The sequence below is a fragment of the Terrapene carolina genome, unplaced genomic scaffold (genome assembly GCF_002925995.2).
Source record: "Terrapene carolina triunguis isolate 2854851 unplaced genomic scaffold, T_m_triunguis-2.0 Scaffold67, whole genome shotgun sequence".
Taxonomy (NCBI): Eukaryota; Metazoa; Chordata; order Testudines; family Emydidae; genus Terrapene; species Terrapene triunguis.
The window spans coordinates 26882028-26906440 of NW_020664418.1; the positions used below are offsets into that span (position 1 = coordinate 26882028).

A 24413-nucleotide genomic window follows, 5' to 3' on the forward strand; every position below is an offset into this window, starting at 1 on the left:
TAATCTTTAGAGGATCTTAAGTATGTGGATGATATTATCTTACTTGCAGAGACCATTCTTCTTAGCATATGCAGAACTTGCCTCAGGTGGCATGTGACCAGGATTCATCACTGAATTTGGTATGCTGGTTGGATCATTAGTGTCCCCGGCTCGGGCCAGGTACTGACGAGGAGTGCAAGGTGAATGCTGATCCATGCCCCCTGAGAGACCATCAACAAACTACAACTAATGCTAGAAGAGCTGCAAAAAACTGCAGAATATATGGGACTTAAGATCAATGATGATAAAACCAAAGCTGTGTGTACCTCCTATAAAACAGACACGAATGGCCTACTGACGTTGCATGTAATGATGCTGAAATGGTAAACAGTTTTATCTATCTTGATAGCAGGAGGTTCTATAACTGAAGAAGTTACACATAGGATCAGACTTGTGTCTGTGTCATTTCAACATCTTCAAAAACCTCTTTGGCCTGCAGGATGTCTGTGTAACAACCAAGATACAAGTGTTCAACACACCAGTAATGACAACTCTGTTATATGGAGCAGAAACATGGCTGTTAAAAACACCGGAGGAGAGGAACCAATAGTTTTCAGTGTCAAAAGTTACAATGTATCAAGATCTGTTGGTTTGACTTTTGTCACAAATGAGGAAATACTTAGATGATCCTAGCAAGTTGTAGTTTTGCACCTTTTGAGAACAAGATGGCTGCAGTGGGATGAGGTAATGTCCAAAGTACAGAAGCAGGTATACTTTCACAGAAGGTTTATAGAGCTGCAGTTGAAGGAAGTAGAGCACAAGCCTGACCCAAGAATGTGGTTGGAAGATGCAATTTTGAGGGATTTAAGAAGACTAAACCTTTCCATATGGACACTTGCTGAAGAAGGAAGACATGCAAGGGACCATTCAAGATAGAAGTCTATTTTACATGCCACCACGGCTACATCATAGCCAAATGAATTTGCTGCTTCCTTTCTCCAAATATGCATAGGAAACCAGCAGGAATTGTTAGCAAAACATGATTTTGTAAACTGGGATGCAATGTCTAAATTCACTGACAAACTGCCTGAAGATATAAGGGAGGAGTTATGGGCTTTTTTGGCAGAAAGCCACTTGGTGCCCAAGACATCAGTGCAGTTGGCACTCGATGTGGCAAATGCTTTTTACAGGGGATTTCCCAGTAAAATGAGGAGAAGCTCGTAGTTTCCTGAGTGGAATACGCCTATGAACCATGTCTCAAAGAACAGTTACATTGCAAGTAAATTACCATTTTTTCCCGTCCTTAACCTTTTCCCAAACAGTGCTTGTATAGTGAGCTGTGCTGGTTTTGTGGGCAGGGGAAGCCTATATATCCTCTCTTAGTGAGTGGTTTGCCTCTTTACCTGCTTAAAAAAATAAATAAAATAATGTCATCCAGATGAGTACTGGTATGATAAACTTATGGATTACTGTACTGGATCAGACCAGAGGTTCATCTAGTTTAGTACAGTAACTCCTCGCTTAACGTTGTAGTTATGTTCCTGAAAAATGCGACTTTAAGGGAAACGAATCCAATTTCCCCATAAGAATTAATGTAAATGGGTGGGGTTAGGTTCCAGGGAAATTTTTTTCGCCAGACAAAAAACTATATATTATATGTATATATACACACAGTATATGTTTTAAACACACAATTTAATACTGTTCACAGCTATGATGATTGTGAAGCTTGGTTGAGGTGGTGAAGTTAGAGGGTGGAAGAGGGTGGGATATTTCCTAGGGAATGCCTTGCTGCTAAATGATGAACTAGCACTCGGCTGAGCCCTCAAGGGTTAACACATTGTTGTTAATGTAGCCCAGTGTTTCTCAAACTGGGGCCGCCGCTTGTGTAGGGAAAGCCCCTGGCAGGCCGGGCCGGTTTGTTTACCTGCCCCGTCCGCAGGTCCGGCCGATCGCCGCTCCAGGCCAATGGGAGCTGCTGGAAGCAGCGGCCAGTACGTCCCTCGGCCCGCGCCGCTTCCAGCAGCCCCCATTGGCCTGGAGCAGCGAACCGCGGCTAGTGGGAGCCGCAATCGGCCGGACCTGAGGACGGGGCAGGTAAACAAACCAGCCCGGCATGCCAAGGGCTTTCCCTGAACAAGCGGCAGCCTCAGTTTGAGAAACACTGATGTAGCCTCTCACACTCTACAAGGCAGCAGGAATGGAGGGGAGGGGAGACAGCATAGCAGACAGAGACAGACACACACCTTGTGTGTGGGGGAGAGAGAGAAATGCACACTGCCCCTTTAAGTAAGCTGACCCACTCTTAAGTGCATTGTCTTTTTAAGTGGATCAGGAAGTTGAGACAGCAGCTGCTGCCCCAAGTTCTCTCTATCTCTCTCCGTCCGTGTCCCCACCCTGCTCTATATGGAGAAGGGGTAAGTGGGGTGTAGGAGCGAGGGGGGTACCCTGACATTACTCCTCCCTCCGCCCCTGCACAAGCAGGAGACTCGGGGAGCAGCTCCAAGGCAGAGGGCAGGAGCAGCACATGGCAGTGGGGAGGGGGGGGGGACAGCTGAACTGCCCGGCAATTGATAGCCTGCTGGGCGGCTGCTGCACAGGGAACTTACAGGAGCGGGGAGCTGATAGGGGGACTGCCGATCCACCCTGGTTACAAGCCTCCACCAGCTAGCTCCACTGGGCTGCTCTTCCTGCAAGCAGTGGACAAAGCAGGAGGCTGCCAAACGATGACGTTAGAAGGGAGCATTGCACAACTTTGAACGAGCATATTTCCTCATTGATCAGCCATGTAACAACGAAACAATGTTAACCGGGACGGCTTTAAGTGAGGAGTTACTGTATCCTATGTCTAATAGTAGCCAGTACCAGTTGTTTCAGAGGAAAAAACTCTGCAGTAAGCAGCTGAGGAATAATTTTCACCCAGGAAATGCTTCTTTTAACTACCAATAGTTAGAGGTTGGCTTATGCCCTGAAGTTGATAGTTAAATATTTTTTGTTAACTTCTGTATATTCTTGTTTGTTATATAAACATCTAATCCTTTTATAAATCCTGCTAAATTGTATAATGGTATTATATATTTTGGTAGTACTCTCCATCTTGTTCCTTGTACAGCCTAATATATTATTTTGGATTTTTCTCTTCTGTTGGAGATTGAGCTCTCTGCAATGATGATCAGATCTTTTTCGTAAGTTGATAGTTAATTTAGAATAAGTAGTTCAAATTATTCCTCCCGATGTGTCTTAAATTGCCAAATGCAAAGTAATTAGTTGGGGAGCAGGGAGTTTGCTCCCTCTTTTTGGAATGTTTTTTCAGAATTCAAGAAACTTTTTCTAAGAAATAATTTATGAATGTATTCACTTTTCTTATTTGTTTCCATTGTCTTGATAAAATTTTTGTATAATGGTCTACATAATCAACACAGCTAAACACTTATGGATTCTATGTAGGAGAGTTTTGCTGTCCTATCTGCATTTCTAGAGAACTAAAATTTGACATGATTTAGTGAATTAACTTTCTCAAGAAGAAAAATTAGGAGTCTCAAGATCTTTATTTGTATAAATAGGATGATAATGCAGTTTGCTTTATTGTGTGTTTATTTTAGAAATGACATTCTAGTTTGTAACTGAAAAAAATCTATTGGCTTGTGGTACCTTCACAAATAAATGTGAATGCTGCTTTTAATTTTTGTTTTTATTTTAACTTCACTTCAGTTTTTGTAACTTGTCACTGGAATTAAGACACAAATGTAACTTTTAACAGATATATTGAACAGAGTCAACCTCAGCTCATCACGAACGGGGATACAGAATGGTGCACCTAGTAGAGGTACTACATTGTCCTAATATGGTAATTTAAAAAAAAACCTTAATGAAACATACAACTGTAATACTATGTAATGATTATTCTGGAATTCTGTGTAACAGGTACAGTTACTACATTCAAGCCTGCCAGTCAACACTATACAACTCCTGCATCCAATCCGGGTGCTGTCACTGTTTCACCAGTCTTTCAGTCTGTATCCAGACCTGCAACTAGCTCTGTAGCCGTTCAGCCGTTGTCTAGACCAGTGACTGTTTCAGGAACTTCACAGACGCTACAGAGACCTATTACTGGATGTTTATCAGCTCAGCAGATACCCGGGTCAAATTCTGGAATATCAGAGCCTGTTAGCAGACCTGTAACCATTCCAGTAACGACACAGCCAGTATCAAGAGATATTACAATTCCTGTAATGGGTCAACCCGTACCGAGGCCAGTGGCTACAGTAACAGCACAACCTGTAATATTAAATCAGGTAAATTCTTATATTAACTTATAAAGCTCAAGGTTTAATTGTAGTTAAATTAATGAAGTACAAAAAGTGGATATTGCTTATTGTATATTCACATCACTTCACAAAATTTCGGTTTCAAAGAACCTTGTGGTTTTTGTAGAAATTTACTAAACATGTTATGACACATAGGTTCCCTTTCAGGAACTTTAGTATTAAATAGGCTTTTTACTACACTGTGTTTGATGTTGTTCAATTCGTTTGAAGCTTAAGGCCTCAATTTTTCAAAGACTTTGGCAGCTGGTTAACTTTACACAGGAGTAATTACATTGTCTTTAGGACAATGTATTTTTGTGTACAAAGTTCTGCATGTGCATAAGTGTTTGCAGGATCTGGGCTTTAGTAAACTTTTGATTTTCTATATGTTGTAATTGTAAAAAATAATTAATTACTCATATTTTTAAAAACTTTTGCAATGTTTTCCATTGTTTAATTTACTCTTACAAGAATGCTAAGATTTTAAATTTTCATTTTAATATTATTCTGCAGTTTAATTAAGTGGATGTTTAATACTACTGCTTTAGAACAAAAAAATAAAAAAATGAGAATATAGCCTGAGTGAACAAATTGGTAGTCCAGTAGCCTGAGTGTAGGGAATAGACTTCAGTATGTATTCTAGAGTTTGCAGCGCCATTATTTGATATCAGGTTTAAAAAGTTGCAAACAAGGTGATACCTAGGGTAGGTCTACACTACAAAATTATATTGACCTAAGTTATGTCAATGCACAGCTATGGCATTAATTAAATTGCTTTTGAATGTCCACACTACGCGCCTTGTTTTGGTGGTGTGCGTCCTCAACAGGAGTATTGGCACCAATTTAACTGTCAGCATGGGGCATTGTGGGATGGCTTCTGAGATGCAGCAGCAGTCGATGTAAGCAACGCAGCGTCTACACTGACACTGCGTCAACCTAACTACATCGATATTGATTCTATGCCTCTCATAGAGGTGGAGTTATTAAGTCAGTGTAGTGGACGAATTACATCGGTGGGAGTGACATTTTAGTGTAGACACTTACAGAGTTTAGGTCAATGTAAGCTGTCTTATGTTGACCTAACTCTGTAGTATAGACCAGGCCCTAAATATGTGGTAGTGTTTGGTAAACTTGTTTTTTCCCTCTCTTATTGGTATTAATCTTAAAATGTGTTGCTAGATATTATTTCAAGATGCAAGGAGGGTGAATTTAGTATAAATTTACTAAACTCAAAATTTTGAGGAAATTGTAAACTTGGGAAGGTTCCATACACATTTTCAGAGAAACAAAATAACAAAAGTTTGATTTTTGTGAGAAAATTGTTGAAGATCCTAAATCCCTGAATTTGTGGATTTCTGTGTATCCACAGACTGGTTGTCCCTTCTGATGGCTTACTTTTTGTTGTTTTTGCTACTGGTAGTCCATCACTTTTAAGTCTTCTTTTCTCTAACTTTTTGTTGCAATTTCTCTTTTGTGTGTTGCTTTGCAAATGACTGTCATAGCAATAGTTGCTTATGCCTTTTACCCCTCCCCACAATATTCTTCTTTCTCTAATAATGAACAAACCTAGAAGGAAAATATAGATGGGAACAGTAATGCACTGCAGCTATGTGTTGCAGTGTCAGTATATATATCTTGTAATATGGCTGGTTCTTTGAAAAGGAGGAGGATGTGCCTGAGTGATACTAAGACCATCTTCCCCATGAGGAGTCAGAGGACCCCAAATTGATAGAACTACAGGGATGAAATTGGGTCAGTTCTGTCACTGCTACAGACTGTTCTGAGATAGAGTAGTGAAGGTTAAATTCTCACATGAATGAGATGAAGAGGTCACATTTTTTCACAATAGAGGAAAAATCAGAGGAGAGAAATCAGTTTGCTAAGAATTTGTAGTTAGTACCCAGCTCTAAGAGCACCATTCCTTCAAATATACTGAATTTAGGGTATCTGGGCAGGGTGGTACTTAAAGTAGTACTTTTTTTAAAAATTAGACTTTACTGAGGAAATTCAAGGTAGCGGTGCACATTCATCCAACTCCTGAAAATTGTAATGGGCACTGCAACCAAATTCCAGACAAATTCAGATACCTGTAGTTGTCACAGCTTTCTTAGACTCATATGACTAGAAATCTGAGAGAGAAGACTACACTTTCAGCGTAAAAAACAAATGACTGATTCCCCTGTTGAATGGGAAATCTGTTTACTCCATTAAAGTATCTGAGTGCAGGCAGGTAGCATGAACGTTTTAAAATGTAAAAATTTGGTATCCTTCTTAAGATTATTTGCTAAATCTACAGTTTTTCCCCATCCCCTCCCCCCTTAGCCATCTAGGATAAATTCTTCTTTTAGACAAGGATACCAATTAAAGTGTTCTGTTTGTGTTGGGTAGTTAAATTCCTTGCAGATTCATTATGGGAAGAATCCAGACTCAAAATTTTCAGTTCTCAGCAATTTGTCAATTACATTGCTTTCAATGCAAGACCCCCTTTTGGGCACATCTGATAAAATGGATTGGCTAAAGCTAATTACTTAACAACAGTAGTCCCAACTCTTTCAGAGATAAGGGATTTATGGCTATACTGGATCAAACTCCGAAGCATTATTAGGAGGATTCATAGATTCTAGGACTGGAAGGGACCGTGAGAGGTCATCGAGTCCAGTCCCTGCCCTCATGGCAGGACCAAATACTGTCTAGACCATCCCTGATAGACATTTATCTAACCTACTCTTAAATATCTCCAGAGATGGAGATTCCACAACCTCCCTAGGCAATTTATTCCAGTGTTTAATCACCCTGACAGGAACTTTTTCCTAATGTCCAACCTAAACCTCCCTTGCTGCAGTTTAAGCCCATTGCTTCTTGTTCTATCCTTAGAGGCTAAGGTGAACAAGTTTTTTCCCTCCTCCTTAGGACACCCTTTTAGATACCTGAAAACTGCTATCATGTCCCCTTTCAGTCTTCTCTTTTCCAAACTAAACAAACCCAATTCTTTCAGCCTTCCTTCATAGGTCATGTTCTCAAGACCTTTAATCATTCTTGTTGCTCTTCTCTGGACCCTCTCCAATTTCTCCACATCTTTCTTGAAATGCGGTGCCCAGAACTGGACACAATACTCCAGCTGAGGCCTAACCAGCGCAGAGTAGAGCGGAAGAATGACTTCTCGTGTCTTGCTCACAATACACCTGTTAATACATCCCAGAAGGATAATCTCCTTCAAAGACATGCCAACCATAGCACACTAGTTTTGGGAGACTTCCTGTCTCAATGGTCAAGTTTTGAGATGGAGGTTTGGTTCCAGTAAGGCCTTTCAATTCTTGGGCAAGTCAGAGAACAGGCTCAGTGATGAGGGGCAGAGGCGTATTCTGACTAACTTGTATCAGTGTGTCCTGTTTCTTCACTGGGTAGAGATTGTCTTACTTTAAGAAGTTGTGGGCAGGGATCCTAGCTGAAATCAGGTTCTCAAGATGACAAACGCAGATTATAAGTGTAAACATCAACGTGTATTCAACTCTGGTGGTTGTTGTTCTTTGCATTTGCAGATGCAGGAACTCATATCAACCTTGCACTTGACCTTTCGCTGAGGTCGTAAAACTGGTGTTTAAAGCATGCTTTGAGATATCTACCCAATAGAGATTGTGACTTCTAAGGCATTGGAAGATATTGATTCATTTTGCATATGAAATGACTGAATCAGTTTGTGCGAAAAGAGTACTTGAAAATGGAATTTTCATGGGTTGTCATTCTACCATACAGTTCAGAGGATATCATGGTCTCTATGAATATCCATCTCACCTCTTTCTACATTCTCCCTGGCCAGATAACTTAATTGTGTGCTGGGAAATGTACATGTGCTACCACTCATCCCAACAAAAGCATCTTGAATTCTCTCCAAAATAATGGTGATCGCTACAAAAACATTTTGGAAGCGTGGCTATAGAGCCATGGTACCATACTCAGATGATTGATTTGTATTAAGACATAAAGGACTTCAATGGAGCTATTGTATCAGCTGATGATCTGGCCCATCATTTTTCAAGTGTAGACAGTATGCACAGTCCTCCACACCTCCTTGAAGCTTGATAATGAACAGGTCAAAGAACTCTGAAAACTAATCCCAAATCATTAGTAATATTTTTAACATAACCAAAAGGATAACTCATTTTTTCAGAGCTGCTGTTAAAGATCAGTCTCAATTTGGTAAGGTTGGATGAGTTCATTTGAGGAAAGGAAGACTTGAGGGTTTTTTTTCCTTTGCGTTATTCAGGGTCTGCATTGAAGGAATTTACAAAAAAAGATTCCCACAGATGTGTGCTCTCATTCTGTTGAAATCTGTCTTGGCACTGATGGGGGCCTCAACTAGCCAAGCCATATTTGTTTTTAGCACTATTAATTAGACTTGCTTTCAGCAGGCTTAATCAGTGTAGTGGTACAAATTGGTAGTAAAAAATATAACAATTGCTATAGATGCCAAAGGGTTGTCTTGTGAATGGAAAGGTACAACTGTGAATGGGACGTGTTTCATGAGATCTTTATATCAAAATCTGGTCTATCCTATGAAAGTCACTTGGAAAACGGAGTTATCATTGTCAAGTTTTCAGTTTCATCATGCAAGTTGGGAGGAAGGGGTGAAAAGGACACATTTATTCACAGTAAACGAAAAATCATCAGAAGAGAGAAATCAGTTTGCTAAGAATTTGTAGTTAGTACCCAGGTCTAAGAGCACCATTTGTGGATATCTTCAACATACTTCAAATCTGCTGGCACAAGTCACTAGAGGAGAGACATGGGACCCAAGTCATGTGCCTTTTCCAGATGATCTTCTTGTTGTGTCAAGCCTCCTTACCCAGGCTTTCATTTTGCCTTGTATTCTCCCACAGTTTTAATCCAGTGCTAAGTAGGTTGTGGACTCTGCTCTTTGAGCCTTTGGCTTCTTTTCTTTTTAAAGGAACAATCTTTTTAAAAAATACTCTCTGTGCTAGGGGAAAAATACATCTAGGTATCTGCATGAAACTGGTATGCTGAGAAAGGGAAATAAAATAAGTCAATTCTTGATAGGGAAGAGTTGAGGACAGGCTTGGATTTGGGTTTTGTCCTATTTTTTTTACATTGTTGTTAAGTTAAAACTAAAAATGAACCCAGCTCTATCATCTGGTTGTTCTTAATTCATTATGCTGCTTCTGGAAATTGCATATATTCTATATAAAGTTTTTGTGTGGAGTGGCCATTTGAATGAATTGGCACTTATGACATGGCAGGTACCATGTGAACATTTTAAGACAAGTTTACTTTGTGAATGCTTCTGGTATATAACTTAGAAGACATTTAGAATTTCAGGGGGTATTGTTGGCTTCAGAAATAACCCACTGGGATGAATTAAGGTGCGTAGGTTTTTATGTTGTTGAATATGCAGCCACAAACACTATGTTTATTGGTTTCTATATTGAAGGTTATAATTGGTACTAGGAGGGCATATACTTTAAATGAGAACTTCAGCTCTGGAAAATAGGATAAAAACTGCAAGAAGACCCTAAAATTATGTGTGTCGTGAGTTGTCTTCACCTGGAAATTTTCATGGTTTTCATTAATTATTAACAATTAGTTCTTTTCTGGAATGCTCTAAACTGACTTCACTACTGCATAGTTCACTATAAAAATATTAATGATATATTGATCCTTCTTTTATGATCACAAAAGAATTGCCTAACCTAAGTACTGATTATGGCTTCTGAATCTTGGCTTGAATTGGTGCTTGAACAGGTGGCACTTAAAAAAACCCAGAATAACTGATCTTGCTCTGTTTGTATTAAGAAGTTTCTATTTACTATGAGTTTACATTGGGTTCTGATTTGTGTCCTTTAAAATGCAGTTAGCTAGCTGTGGAAATAATGTGTAAAGTCTCTAAATTTAAATTGAAAGGAAGAAAGTGGGCAAATGCTTAGAGAAAAAAATCCTCTTAATTAGAAACACTAGCAGATTTAGGATAAATCAGCTAGTAAACTCTGTTTTTATTCTGATAAATAAATCAGTAGTATGCATACTTTCTCTAAAATGTACAGAACGTACACATGCACACTTACACTGGATAAATCAACCACAGATGAACCAGGTCAGGTTTTAATTGTTTTAACAGAATTTATATTATTATTTTGGCAGATGGTGATTATAACTTCAGTATTTACAGAATAAGTGTTTAAATTATCTGAATCCAATTGTAGTTACAAAAAACAAGCATATGATACTGTAAGTTGCATTTGTATATTGATTTTTTTTATGCAAATTTCAAAATGCTTTATAAAGATTAAGTCCCAATTTTTCCCTTCCCCCTCCTTTTGAAAATGGCTTATCAGGGTTATATTGCGAGTTCTCCACAAGCTGTACCAAATAATACTTCGGGCATACTGTTCGGCTTGAGACAGAAGTCAGGAGTTCCTCACTACCAGAGTGGATCAGTAGTGACTATGACAGGTGAGTGTATGTTAGTAAAAGCTTTTTTTTTTTTTTAAGAGTATAAGTATAGAGTGTTTGGGTTATAATTTTAATAGAGGTTTCAGAACATAGGATAGTTTATTAGTGTTTGTAAAATAACAGTATTGGTGTCCATGTTACGAAGGAAGATTTGGAGCATTGCACTTAAAATATACTTTCCAATAAAGTCTTGCTCTTGTGAACTCACACATGTTACATGATGACCCCAATCAATATATGCGTGTGATTTTTGTCTGTCTATATTAAAAAATTACTGCCAGACTCACTGAAATGACTTTTTTGGCAGGCAAAGGTTCATTTGCAGCATATGCAGCTCTCTCTGGATGACATCAATAAAAGTGTCTGTCAGTCAGCCAGTGAGAGCCCATGGAACAACTTCCTGAGTCTGCTCAGTGGATTCCCTAGATGTCATTCTTTGTTTCCTGATTGCTATATATAGCAATTGGAGTAGACAGATCAAAGGGATCTGTTCTGGGAAACTGGGGAGGGGAAAGAATGCTTGTCATGAGCCTCTGAAGTATTTTTTTTTTAATTATTTATTTTTAGTTGCAGAAAATGTTTTATCTGGCTGAAGAAAATTGTATTTATTTGAAATACTAATTAGAACATCTAAAGTTAAATTACATTTTAGAATAAATAAGTATATGCTGTAAATTTAAACTTCAAGTGTCAGTTATGAAGAATTGCATTTTTGTGGTAATTGAATGACAAACTTAATTGTTGGTCAGCCTGTAATTCAATCTATAATGAAATATAATTGACAATTTTTCTGATCCTTCTATAAGAGGAGACTAAAACAGAAATGCTATGTGAAGCAGAATGAGTAAGATGAAAATCTAACCAATTCTTGTGGGGGAGGTGGTGGTTTCATAACACTCTAAATGGGGCACTCTCTCCCATCCTCCATCTGCTCCCAAATGAGTGAAGGGTGTATTTTTTCCAGTAGTTATCCACACACACTTATTGGTATAGTCTCCTCCATTCCTACCCCACCCTTGTTCTGCGACTTATTCTAGCTGGGGAGAAGGTGGGGCAAGTAGCTCTTGGCAAGATCAAGCACTTATCTACTTTATCAAGTGTTCAGCATTCTAGTCTTATCCAGCAAAGCACTTAAGCAGGTGCTTAACTTTAAGCACTTGAGCAGTTTCATTGACGTTAGTGGGAAACTGAAAAGTTACGCCCATGCTTATGTGCTTTGCTGGATTGGAGCCAGAGTGCGCCGCACCTTCAAGGACTGAGCCCTTAAATGACTGTGAATTGAGGTGTCATGCAGTTCATGCGAGGTGGGTAAGTAGATGTGTGGTCTGTGTTGGATTTAGAGATTAAAAAAAGAATTTAACATTGCTTATTTAAATTATTGAGAACAAAACTGCTTTTTTCCCCTTTTAGAAACAGAGGGAGAGTGTAATAGAGTGAAATAAAATGTAGCAAGAAAAGCCTGCTAGAGAAAATTAAGGAATAGGCAAAGGAAATTGATAGGCTGAGAGGAATACTTACTGAGTTAGTAAGCAAAAGTAGGAGTGAGCTGGGTTGACTAAATTGAGAACCGTGTGTGCAGTAGTAAGGACCTGAGAGCCAAAACAAATAGGTGGTCAGTTTCATATCGCATGTGAGCTCCATAAGACCAAAACCTTTAATGCAAGTGAGGGAAAGGCAGCAGGAAGTCTTTAGCATTCAAGCCTACCTGTTTGCCAAGAATTCTAGAAAAATTCTGACTCGCATGTTTTCAGAAAACACAGTTAAAATCAAGTACACTGAGAACTTGATTATTTAGAAATATCAAGAGTTTTCATGTTAATTGATAAGAATTATTAACATTCACCTTTATCAGAAATAATCTTAGATAATTAAACAAAAATCAGTTACTGATTGTAAATTGTTCAAGACCCAGAACAAGCTTAAAATAATTTTGTGTACTGATTGTTTTAATCTATTATGTGTGTGGGAGAAAAGGAATAAATACTTTCCACTTGTTAAATGGAATAAGAGCACTTTGAATTTTTTTTTAAAATCTAGTATTGCATGTATTATTTACAGAATTGAATACTGGGATACTCAAGTTAGAATTGTTCATAGTAACAAATACTGAAAATTAATATTTTGGCTAAAATAGAAAATCTTGGTATAGCCAAAAGTAAATACTTAATCATACCTGTTAAATTCAACGCTTTATTCAACACCTGTCAGGTAGTGTGATTCTTTCTGAAGTGTTATTTTTTAAAGTTAAAAATCTGTAGCCCAAAATAAAAACTGTAGGCCTAAGTCTTCTTTCATGCTGGTGTAAATTGCAACTCATTGTAGTCATTCAAATTTTACCAGTGTAAATTGGTCTGAGGGGAGGATTGGGCTATGGGTGAGAGGTGTTGCACCAATATATGTATTTTATTATCAAACAGTGAGTAACTGTCCTGCTCAGGTGACTATTGATAATTCAGATTTCACAAGCCTCTCAGTAACTACCTCTAACTAATTTATTCTCCAATTCAGAAAAGCACTCGAGCACATGCTTAACTTTGAGCTCAGAATTCAGTGGGACTTATGTGCTTAAGTGGTCTCCTAAAGCTGGGCAATTGGCCCCATCCTGCAATCTCTTATGAATGTGCTTAACTTTACTACTATGAGTAGTCTCATTGAAATAAAAATTAAGCATGTGCGTCAGTGTTTGCAAGGTTGAGACCATGTAAATTGGTGATAGTTCTATAAAAATTGACTAGTTTTCAGATTGGCAACCAGTTTTACTGATTATTACACAGTGTTTGGAATTTCTTTGTTTAAAATAGCATTTTTCACAGTATAACTGCAGCTGTTCTTCAATGTGCATTTGAATTCTGTTCTTATCTACTATTGTAAACAAATTCTCCTACTCTTAGGATGGCTATTCTAAAAGAGACAACTTAATAGAATTAAGTTGACTCTTCTAATGTAGAACCACAGAAAACAATCCTACGCTAATTTGAGCATATGTACTCTCCTGCTGTTTGTGTTACTCCTAGTAACATAATTGGAGTTGCATGAAACCATGTGAGAATGTGCACCATTGTAAATATGGAACAGAATTCTTAATGGTGTATATTTTTCTTGGAACACATCAAAAGGTTTTTTTATAATTCCTTATTGATAGGAAATATTACAAATTATATTGAAACTTGATTTTCTTCTGACACACGACTTTGAAAAAAATGGTATTTTATAGGCGGTTCCACTAAGTCAGTTCAACCTAAATAGTCAATTATACAAATACATCTAATAGTCACATCTACAGCATCCATTGTTGTTCACAGGCCCATTGCACAAGTAAATTCAGTGGAACAGAAGAATAGAAATTTGGTACCAGCTCTACAACAGCCATTGCTAATCAACACACAGAAGCCCCAGCAAGAAGCTCACACACTTAGCAGTGCATGTATAAGTAAACAAAAGCACTAAAGAAAGATAATGCCCAGTGAGTAGCCCAGATCTGATTTAGCAATTTTTAATTACCTTGGGCAAAAGTTGCATAAACTGAATGGGAAATGTTTAACATGTTCACTTCAGAAAATGACTGGGTTTGAATCATTAGAAAGTATGACTGCAAAACAGCTTTTTAAGTTGGTGAAGTATAAAAGTCTGAGCTAAAAGTTAAGTACATTCTCATTATGGGGCATAATGAAGGCAGTTTCAATAGGCATTAGGATCTTTGTATTGGAGAGACAAGGTGGCTGAGGTAATATCTTTTATTGGTCCAACTTCTGTTGGTGAAGAAGACAATTTTTCAGGCTTATAGAGCTGAAGAAGAGCTCTGTGTAAGCTCAAAAGCTTCTCTTCCTCACAAACAGAAGTTGGTCCAATAAAAGATATTCTCTCACCCACAATGTCTCTATAATATTCTGGGGCTGACATGGCTACAACAATACTACATACAATTTTTGTACTGACATCCACGCAACATTCACAATAGCTGTAACAAAACTAGTTATTACAACAAAGCGTTTCTTGTACAAGTGGTAATGAATGTGAGTCACAATTGCAATTTAGGTGGGTGTCGCCACGTTAAGTCCTAGTTTTCATTTTTTGTGAAAAAGTGAGCTCTTTAACAATTCTCCAAGAGATCAGCTATCCTTCTGTTGTTTGTAAGGAAAGATAAGGACAGATTCTCAGTTCCACCCAAGAAGTGCTGAATGCAGCTGGAGAGTGGAGAAGGGAGTGCACAGGACCTATTTTCTGTTCTCACCCTGCATGCCCACTTCAGTAGTGGTGCTGTTGTTGGTCCAGTCCCCAGTATAGACTATAGAAGTCTGAAAGCTGGTGTCTAATTTACTGTAGTTCCCAGTGGTCCTCAGGAACTGTTCTGGCAGCCAGGAACACACTACTGGCATGTCGGGATTCCCCCGACATGCCTTCGGTTACCTGGTTTCATCACTACATTGAGTGGGTGATATTGGATGATTCTCCTATGCAGGGGAAATCATCCAGTGCTAGACATGCTGGCTTTAGGGCAACTTGGCACTGGAAAAAAGGCACACAGCTTTTCTAATGGACCTAATCGGGCCATTGATATACATGTATTTGAAAGTTGCTTTTAATAGTTTGCATTTTTATAGGGCACTAGCAAACTGTTGCTTCTAATTCCCCTCCAACCTTTTGGAAGCTATTTCAGTTCTTTTTCCTTCAAACGGCAAATGAGAATTACCATTTTCTGGATAGTTGGGAATTATCTATAGCGCAACTTTCATTTTATATAAGATCTTGCATACAAACTGAAATCTCAGACATTTTGACAGAAGTAAGTAACATACATTGTGATGGGTTGTACCCCTTAAGGTGCCATCCGATGTGCTGGGATATCACTGAGGCCGCCTGTTCTGCCAGCCAGGGCACCCTTTTACCTGTCTTGCTGAGCCAGGCTATTAAGCCTCCTCCAGCACACATGCAGGCAGCGCCACACCCAACTGCAGAATGACACAGATACTGAGAATAGCTCTGGGAAGCGTCAGCTTAAGGGACCTGCCCAGCACTCAGGTGTCCACCTCCCTTGGGGTGCAGACCCAAAGGTATATTATGAAATCTGCCTCCTCCCTCAATGTGGAGAAAGGTATGCACACCCTCTCATCTCCCCCCCCCCCTTATGAATTGCACAAATGGGGTTATATTATAACCAAGAAATAAGTTTATTAGCTATAAAAGATGAATTTTAAGTGTTTAAAGGGGTAGCAAACAGAACAAAGCAGATTACTAAGCAAATAAAACAAAACACGCAAACTGAGCTTGTGGCACCTTAGAGACTAACAAATTTATTTGTTAGTCTCTAAGGGCTGGTCCACACTACCCGCCTAATTCAGCGGGTAGAGATCGATCTTCTGGGATTGATTTATCACGTCTCATCTGGACGCGATAGATCGATCCCAGAAGCGCTCCCCCGTCGACTGCGGAACTCCTGCTCGCCGAGAGGAGGAAGCGCTGTCGACGGGGGAGCCTGCCTGCGCCGCGTGGACCCGAAGTAAGTACTTTTAGTTCGATGTAGGAAACGTCGACTTCAGCTACGCTATTCTCGTAGCTGAAGTTGCGTTTCCTATATCGATCCCCAGCCCCAGTGTGGACCAGCCCTAAGGTGCCACAAGCACTCCTGTTCTTTTTGCGGATGCAGACTAACACGGCTGCTACTCTGAAAACTGAGCTTGTTTCACTAAAGAAATTGGTTACAAATAGTAATTTCTCATCCTAGATACTGTTGCAGGCAGATTACAGAAAGTCTTGAAAGGCATCTGCACTGGTCTCCAGCTTGAGACCTCAGGTATTATTACTCACAAGCTAGACGCCCTTCCAGCTTGGGCTCAGCCCTTCTCCCCACAGTTCAGTTCTTGCTTTCGGGTGTTTTTCAGTGTTTCTTTGGGTGTGGAGGCAGAGGAGAACCACAATGATGTCATTCCCCTGCCTTCTATAGCTCTTGTGTATGGCAGGAACCCTTTGTCTCCCAGTGGCAGAACACTGGCTTTCCAAGGGGTGGGTCCCGTACCAGGTGACTCAGACCCATGTCTCTGCAGAGCTGTGGCAGCCATTACTCATAGACTGTCTGGAGTGTCCACAGGAAGACTAAGCTCTTTCACAGTCCATTGTCATTGCTAATGGGCCATTAGCCCTGCCTGGCTTTTCCATTGTTGTACCTGAAGGACTACTTGGGGCTGACACCCAAAGTAACACATTTGAAATACAGGTACATATTCCTAACTTCAGATACAGAAATGATACAAGCATACAAATTGGATAATCACATTCAGTAAATCATAACCTTTCCAGTGATATCTTACATGAGCCATCTTGCATAAAGTATATCTCAGTTATATCATATTCATATCATAAACATATTTTCATAAAGAATATGGAGTGAAACATCAAATACATAAACTAAAACTGAATGCTAAGTAAAAGAGAGAGATTCTGTTGAAGAGAAGACTGAAAAGGCACTTCCAAATGGTATTCATTGCAGTGACTAATGCTATAGCCATCTGTGGTTAGGTACGCAAATTAGGCCTGTGCTAGATGAAGAGGGATCAGAAAGACCAGGCTATTTAGGTAGGCTGCAACAAATATATGAGGTGTCTTAAATGAGGGGGCTGCAGTCTATTTTCTTACTCATTCACATCACATTGACTTCAAAGTATTGATGGCTGACTCAACCAAACATAATTTTCCTAATTTATAAACGGCTTATTGGGTAGAGGAGATTTTAATAACTATTATTTGTTTAGACTTGTTTGTCCATTTAAAAAGTAATCATCAGTAAGAGATTGGTAATATACTATGAAAAAACTGAGGTTCTTTAATTTAAACTGCTATAGGTCTGAATGAGAGTGGTTTTGTGTCTAAGCGTCCAGCTACTTCTGAAGCCAACAGTGTTACTCCAAAAAAGGCCAAGCCTAATGAGGTTGGTGCTGGAAGCAATTCAACTGTATCACCTTCAGTTAAATCTCCAACAGTAACACCATCACAAAATGTTTCTTCAAAAGGTAGGGTAGATTAAATGGTCTAGCTGTTAAATCCATGTATCTGTTCCATGGAAAAAGCTAGCACTAATGCAATGTTAAAGTTGAACGATCAACACTAAGAAGTTAAGGCAGAGTTAACTCAACAGCTCTGCCTGCCCCTTGTGCATATGCCTTAAAATATGTTCTCTTCTTATATAAAGAGGTAGATTAGCATATTCATTAAAACAATTTGGCAAAACCTACATGAGTTTATGAAATGTTTCAGTTGACCCAATTCTTAATTTTTTGCCTCCTCTTCTCCCCCTCCCTCCCCCGGGCCAAAAATGAATAATGTTGCCTGGTTTTTCTTATAAGGTGGTGTGTTGACTGTTGTGACCTTTGGTCATAGTCTGGTAGATTACAGTTGACCTCAAATAGTTCATATGTATTCTTTAAAAAAAACAAAACAGCCCTCCTGTGTTTATTCCTCCTTTTGTCTAAACTGCTTACCTAGATAGGACTGTATGCCAAAGAGAGAACTTCATCTACAGAGGCAGCTGGCTCTGATTTTGGCAGCTCCAAGAGAGCTTAAGCCCAGATATAAGCAATATTCACTAAAGATGAGCTATTCCAACATTTAAATACAAACTGATTAGCAGGTGGCAAACAATTTTTATGTTAATAAGAGAAAACACTATTCTCTCATGAATGTGGGTGTAGGTGCCTGAGATACCTATTTATTCTCCATGAACCTCAAAGACATCTTAGATCAGCACGAATGATGCAGCTGAATAGGCTTAGGTTCCAACTACCTGGCAGAGAGAACAGTACTCTCATCACTAATAGCCAAGTCACGTAACTCCTTTCCAGAAGTGGTCAGACTAAATCCTGTCCTGTTGATGTTGAGAACATGGTGTAAAATATATACATGCCTCCAAGAATTGATGCTCTCAAAATGAAAACAAAAATTCTAAATGCTGTCTTAAAATCACTGCATAAGTAGTGCTGCATAAGGACCTTAGATAGGTAGATCATCTATCTCTTGTTATCTCTTCCACTCTTAGAGTATTTTTGGACATACAGTAATATTGTGTGCAAGTTGTCACCAAAAGAATTTGAAAATGAAAGGGTAATTATAATGGCAGTTGGAATTCAATCTTTAATTACAGCCACCACTGTCACCTGAGTTGTAATAGATTTCATTTTAAACCATGTATTTTTCTGGACTTCTAAGACGTTTTGTCATAATTACTCTTGTGATGGACTGTAAATTTGGAGTCCTAATGTACACTTCACATTTTACAGGTACTAATACTACATCAAGCAATGTTAAAAATGGAGCACCTTTTCCACGAGCTTGTCCAAAATGCAATATTCACTTCAATCTTATGGATCCTTTAAAAAATCACATGAAGGTAAAAGTTTTTTGTGTTTGTGAAAAGTAATTATAAACATTTTGGGATTAAGCAGAGTTGTAAAACGGGGTCAAATTTTTATGACAAGTTACAGATATTCTGCACTCTGGATATTTTCATCATGGGCCCAATTCTCTGAGATGCTGAATGTTTTTCACACCCATGAGCAAAGAAGAATGAAAAAGAAATTAGCAAAATGAGATTAATTTTCACCTGTTTTTTCATTGTTCCTGGTCCTTTTGAAAGGTGCACACTTGCTTTGTCATATGTAAATAAAAACCTCATAGGCATGTGTAGCCCAGTTCTGTGAGGGTCTTAGCACCTCATGTATAGTGTTGATGATCCTCAACTCTCATGCAACAGGAGTTCAGACTCTTGAAGAATTGAACCCTAAATGCCTACGAATTACTGTTTGTACAGGCAAAATATGACCCCCTTCACGGGCCAGGAACAGTGCAAAATAAAAAAGATGCTGTTTACAAAAGAGAGAAAATTACTCTTTTCCTCTCCTCCTCTCAGAAATGTATAGATACTCAATTGCACCTTTTCAATTTTGATCCATTCGTGATCATTTTGTTAGAGAAAAGTTAAGTTCATTTGGAGAATTTAGTGCTGAAAGATACTATTGAAGAAAGTGGGTTTGTTTGGTTTTATTAACTTGCACATTTTTATGAATAAAATACATCTTCAGTTAACCTAGTGGGATAAATATGTCAAGGACTGTCATTTCACCTACAACAGGAAATGAGCTTATCACAAACTGGGGTCAGAGAAATTAGTACTACGCAGCAAGGCATGTTGTTTAGCAAAAGTTGTCCTCGGAAGCATTCCAGTTTTGTTTACTGTTGGACAGCAATATAGCACCTTCTATCTGAAGAACTCAAAAGTTCTTTCTAAACATTAAGTTTTGCAATACTTCTGTTAGCTATGTAAACATTATCTCTATTTTCGATAGGGAAGCAGAGGCCATGGATGGTAGATGACTTTCCATATTCTAAATTCATTCATGGAGTTGGGAAAGAAAACTTTGATGTTTTTACTATCAATTATCTGCTCTAATCAATTCAGCACATTGGTGTTTTATATATACAGATATTTTTAAGAGACAGTCAAATTTTAAAAAAATAAATACAGCTTTCTTCATAGTTGTCAACAAACTCATGCGTACAAATATTTTGTTTAACAAAGCAGCTGTTTTACTCAGCTTAAATTTTATGTTAGGAGGGAGAATAGTTTTCTAATTGATAAAATGAAGATTGGAGAAATTTGAATTGTGCTGTACATTTCAGAATATTTTTTAATCAACATATAAAACAAGGTAGTAATTCTGCCTTGTGATTTATAGTAGTCATATTAACATAAAAGGAAAAACCCTTTGTCGGTATTTTAAAATACTTGGTGTTTAATTATCTAAATCCTATCCTTATGTATTTTTGTATTTGCAATAACACAAGAGCAGATACCATCCAGAATAGACATAGGTGTAAGAGCAAAGTGAGAACATGTCCCAAAGTAATAGAAATAGAAATGCAGGTATAGCCAGGTTAGCTTTTTTAGTGCAATTTGGTAACATAGACTTGTGTCTCTTTTTCAGTATTGTTGTCCAGATATGGTAAATAACTTCGTTCTGGGAATGTCCAAAACAGAATGTTCAAATACACCAAGTAAGACTGCTGAATCTGAGAAAGGAAAATTGATCATGTTAGTTAATGACTTTTATTATGGAAAGCATGAAGGTGATGTCCAGCGGGTACAACAGGAACAGAAGACTCATACAACTTTTAAGTGCTTCAGCTGTTTGAAAGTTCTTAAAAATAACATAAGGTATCTAAACATTCACTTCTGTAACTGCTAGATACTACGCATTAGTAACAAAAACAAAATTAAAAGTCATGTAGTCACAATTGTATCTGGAATGTAAAGATGCATTTTATGTATAAGACTTAATTTGAAAATTAATGCTATAAAGTTACTTCAGTGTAAAGTAAAACTTAATTCATTTTTCACTACATGTGTATGTTTGGAACTTAAATTTTGTACAAATTAGAATGGCTAATTTTAATACTTCCAAGGTAAAGAGTATTGTATGCTTTAATGAGTCTGGTTGTGGTAGTATGGAAATTGAAAGAGCAACACATTACCTTTTTACAATTTGCCATCCAGATTGATGACATTAACAGTAGATTTCAGTATAGTTCCCTTTAGGGGTCCACGATGAGTAATTGGTAGTGATGTAACCAGTATAAAAACTGTTCTTTTGATGGAATAACTTTACTTTTAAATGCAACAAAAAGCTTTCATAAGCTGTTTCAATAGGTAGGCAAGTTTGTATCACAATTGCTTTGGCAGTTAAGGTCGTAGTTCTTTTTCATAAGACGCCTGTAAGGGAAGCTGATGTAGCAGAATGTAAAACTGAAAAATGGACTGGGCCTTCAAAGGGCATAGTCTGCAAGTTTAAAATGAACAGGCTTGTGATAACATTAAACTCATATCGTTAAATAAAACAAAAGGTTCTTATAATTGCAGGCATTAAAATTGCTATTACACACACTTAAAAACTAACTCACAAATAAAACTACTAGTAATTTATCTTTTAAGCAGCTGGAAAATATTGCATGCTGTCAGACCTTCAAAGGGTTTGCTCTCATGATTTGATAGTTGCTGTTGGCTATGGCATTTCCTTCCTTTCATTTATCTTTAAAAACTGTAAACAGTATTTGATGTGGGTTGAAGAAAGTTGTTTGTCTTTTTCTGTGCATAATAGTTTTACTATAAAAATAAGAGCCTCTTTTAGCTCATCTTGGAAATAGTCTATAAGTAGTATTACATATAAGAATATTTTCATTTAAAAAAGATATTGTTAGTTTACAATATTTAATACTTTGTTTAGTTGTTTACAGTATTTGACTTACCAATAAACTTAATTGGTGACAAAATATTTTAATAGATTATTTTCTTTTAAGTGAACACATTGGGTCTCTTACAAAGGGTACGTCTATACTTACCTCTGGGTCCGGCGGTAAGCAATCGATCTTCTGGGATCAATTTATCGCGTCTTCTCTAGATGCGATAAATCGATCCCGGATCGATCCCGGAAGTGCTCGCCGTCGACGCCGGTACTCCTGCTCCGCGAGAGGAGTACGCGGAGTCGACGGGGGAGCCTGCTTGCCGCGTGTGGACCCGCGGTAAGTTCGAACTAAGATACTTCGACTTCAGCTACGTTATTCACGTAGCTGAAGTTGCGTATCTTAGTTCGAAGTGGGGGGTTAGTGTGGACCAGCCCAAAGATACACTAGCTAATGGATTCCTCTTCTTGGGGCTTGTGCTTCTATCATGAAACATTCCCTTAGCTCTCAAAGTTACTTGGTCCTCAGAGGTACTGGTAGCTGTGCCCTCCAATCATCAGTATTCAGGCCTCTCTAGACTCTTCCTAGTCATCATTCCAATCAGTCAAGGAAGTATCCTGTCACTGTCAACTCACTCTGTTGCTGATTGCTACTCTCCTTATTATCTCTTGATTCATGTTAAAGTCAGAAGTTGCCAATATTCTTTTGTTGACTCTGTCCTGTAACCCTGCATTATTCCTTATTAAATTTTCTGTTTTAATAATTGATTTATGTGACCATAGTGCCTGAACCACAATCAAGCCTTCTTGTTGTTTGTATTACTGTTGTACAGGTCTAAAGAGTGCTGCCTTGACATTGACTCTCTAGTTGGTCAAAAATGCAGCTAATTTCCTGAAGTTGCATAGCTAAAGCACCAGAAACCTTCACCTTCTGTAGACTCTGGTGGACATGATGTCAGATGACATTAATGTTGTACCCCAGCTACTCTTCTATAGGATCTTTTGGATTGGTGCCTGAGAAATTTCCCCTTACCACTTTGTGGATGAGCCGTTGGAATGAAGGGAATCTCTGTTTCAGACCATGCTGGTGCCATCATCAAACGTGTGGGTCTGCCACATCCATAGGCAAGCTTTTCCAATGGTTAAGAATTCTCACTGTAATTTGCATTTTACCATCTAATCAGAATTTATCTATCTTACGTTTCCAGCCATGGGATCTTGTTATGCCTTTATCTGCTAGATTAAAGAGCACTGTAGAAATCTTCTCCCCTTGTATGTTGTTATAGACTATAATCAAGTCATCTCCTAACCTTTTCTTGGATAAACTACATAGATTGATCTTCTTTAATCTCTTACTGTAATACAGATTTTCCAGACCTTGAATCGTTCTTGTAGCTCTTTTCTGAGCCCTTTCCATCTTGTCAACATCCATTTTCAAGTGTGGACCAGAACTAGACGCAGTATTTCAGTAATGGGCTCATGCAAGTATTATCCAGTAGTAATATCACCTACCTATTTCTACTCAATATTCCCCTGCTTATACATCCAAGGATCTTGTTAGTGGTCTTAACAACCACATCACACTGGGAGGTCATGTTTAATTGGTTATGCATCATGATGATTTTTCAGAGACAGGCATTCCAAAATACAGTCCTCCTATGTGTAAGTGTGACCTACATTTTTTTGTTTATAGATGTGACCTTGCATTTGGCTGTATTAAAACATAGATTGTTCAAGTGAGACCACCTTATGAAGTGATCTAGCTCACTCTGTAGAACTGACTTGTTCTTGTCATTATTTACCACTCTCCTAGTTTTTTTTATCATTTGCACACTTCACCCCCAGTGACTAGCTTGTCTCCTCAGTATGCCTCCTGTAGCAAGTCTCCTACAGTAGAGTTTTGTGTAGGCCCATGAAAGAAGAAAAAGAGGGTACAGTAGAACCTCAGAGTTACGAACAGCTCAGGAATGCAGATTGTTCCTAACTCTGAACATTGACTTAATACAGCTTTTAAACTTTACTATGCAGAAGAAAAATGCTGCTCTCCTCCTTTTTTTAGTAGTTTACGTTTAACACAGTACTGTACTGTATTTGTTTTTTGGGGGGGAAAGAGGGATGTCTGCTGCTGCCTGATCGTGTACTTCTGGTTCCAAATGAAGTGTGTGATTGACTTGTCAGTTTGTAACTCTGGTGTTCATAACTCTGAGATTCTACTGTATGTACAAACAATAACATGCCAACCCTCCTCCCTGTACTTTAAAGCTGATCTCTAAATAAAGCTCCTGAAAGTAGAAAGGAATTCAGGGGGATGGGATGGTTCTGTTGAGTGACTTTTACTTTTTGGTTTGTGGAATGTGGGCTTTGAGGGGCATGCACATGGCCCCCCTATTACTCTACAAGGTTTCATGGCAGCATACTCAGGGACATGACTCCTACAATA

The 24413-nt window shown here is 38.4% G+C and overlaps 1 protein-coding gene across 1 annotated transcript in view; it reads left to right on the forward strand.

The window, feature by feature from the left end:
- Positions 1–24413, forward strand: part of ZNF280D (zinc finger protein 280D) — an 81336-nt gene that overhangs the window by 26118 nt on the left and 30805 nt on the right. The window contains exons 3-8 of the mRNA XM_024204951.3: positions 3740–3805; positions 3904–4274; positions 10634–10751; positions 17588–17755; positions 19019–19128; positions 20723–20952. Of these exons, the coding sequence (XP_024060719.2) occupies positions 3740–3805; positions 3904–4274; positions 10634–10751; positions 17588–17755; positions 19019–19128; positions 20723–20952 (1063 nt within the window). The remainder of the gene's footprint in view (positions 1–3739; positions 3806–3903; positions 4275–10633; positions 10752–17587; positions 17756–19018; positions 19129–20722; positions 20953–24413) is intronic.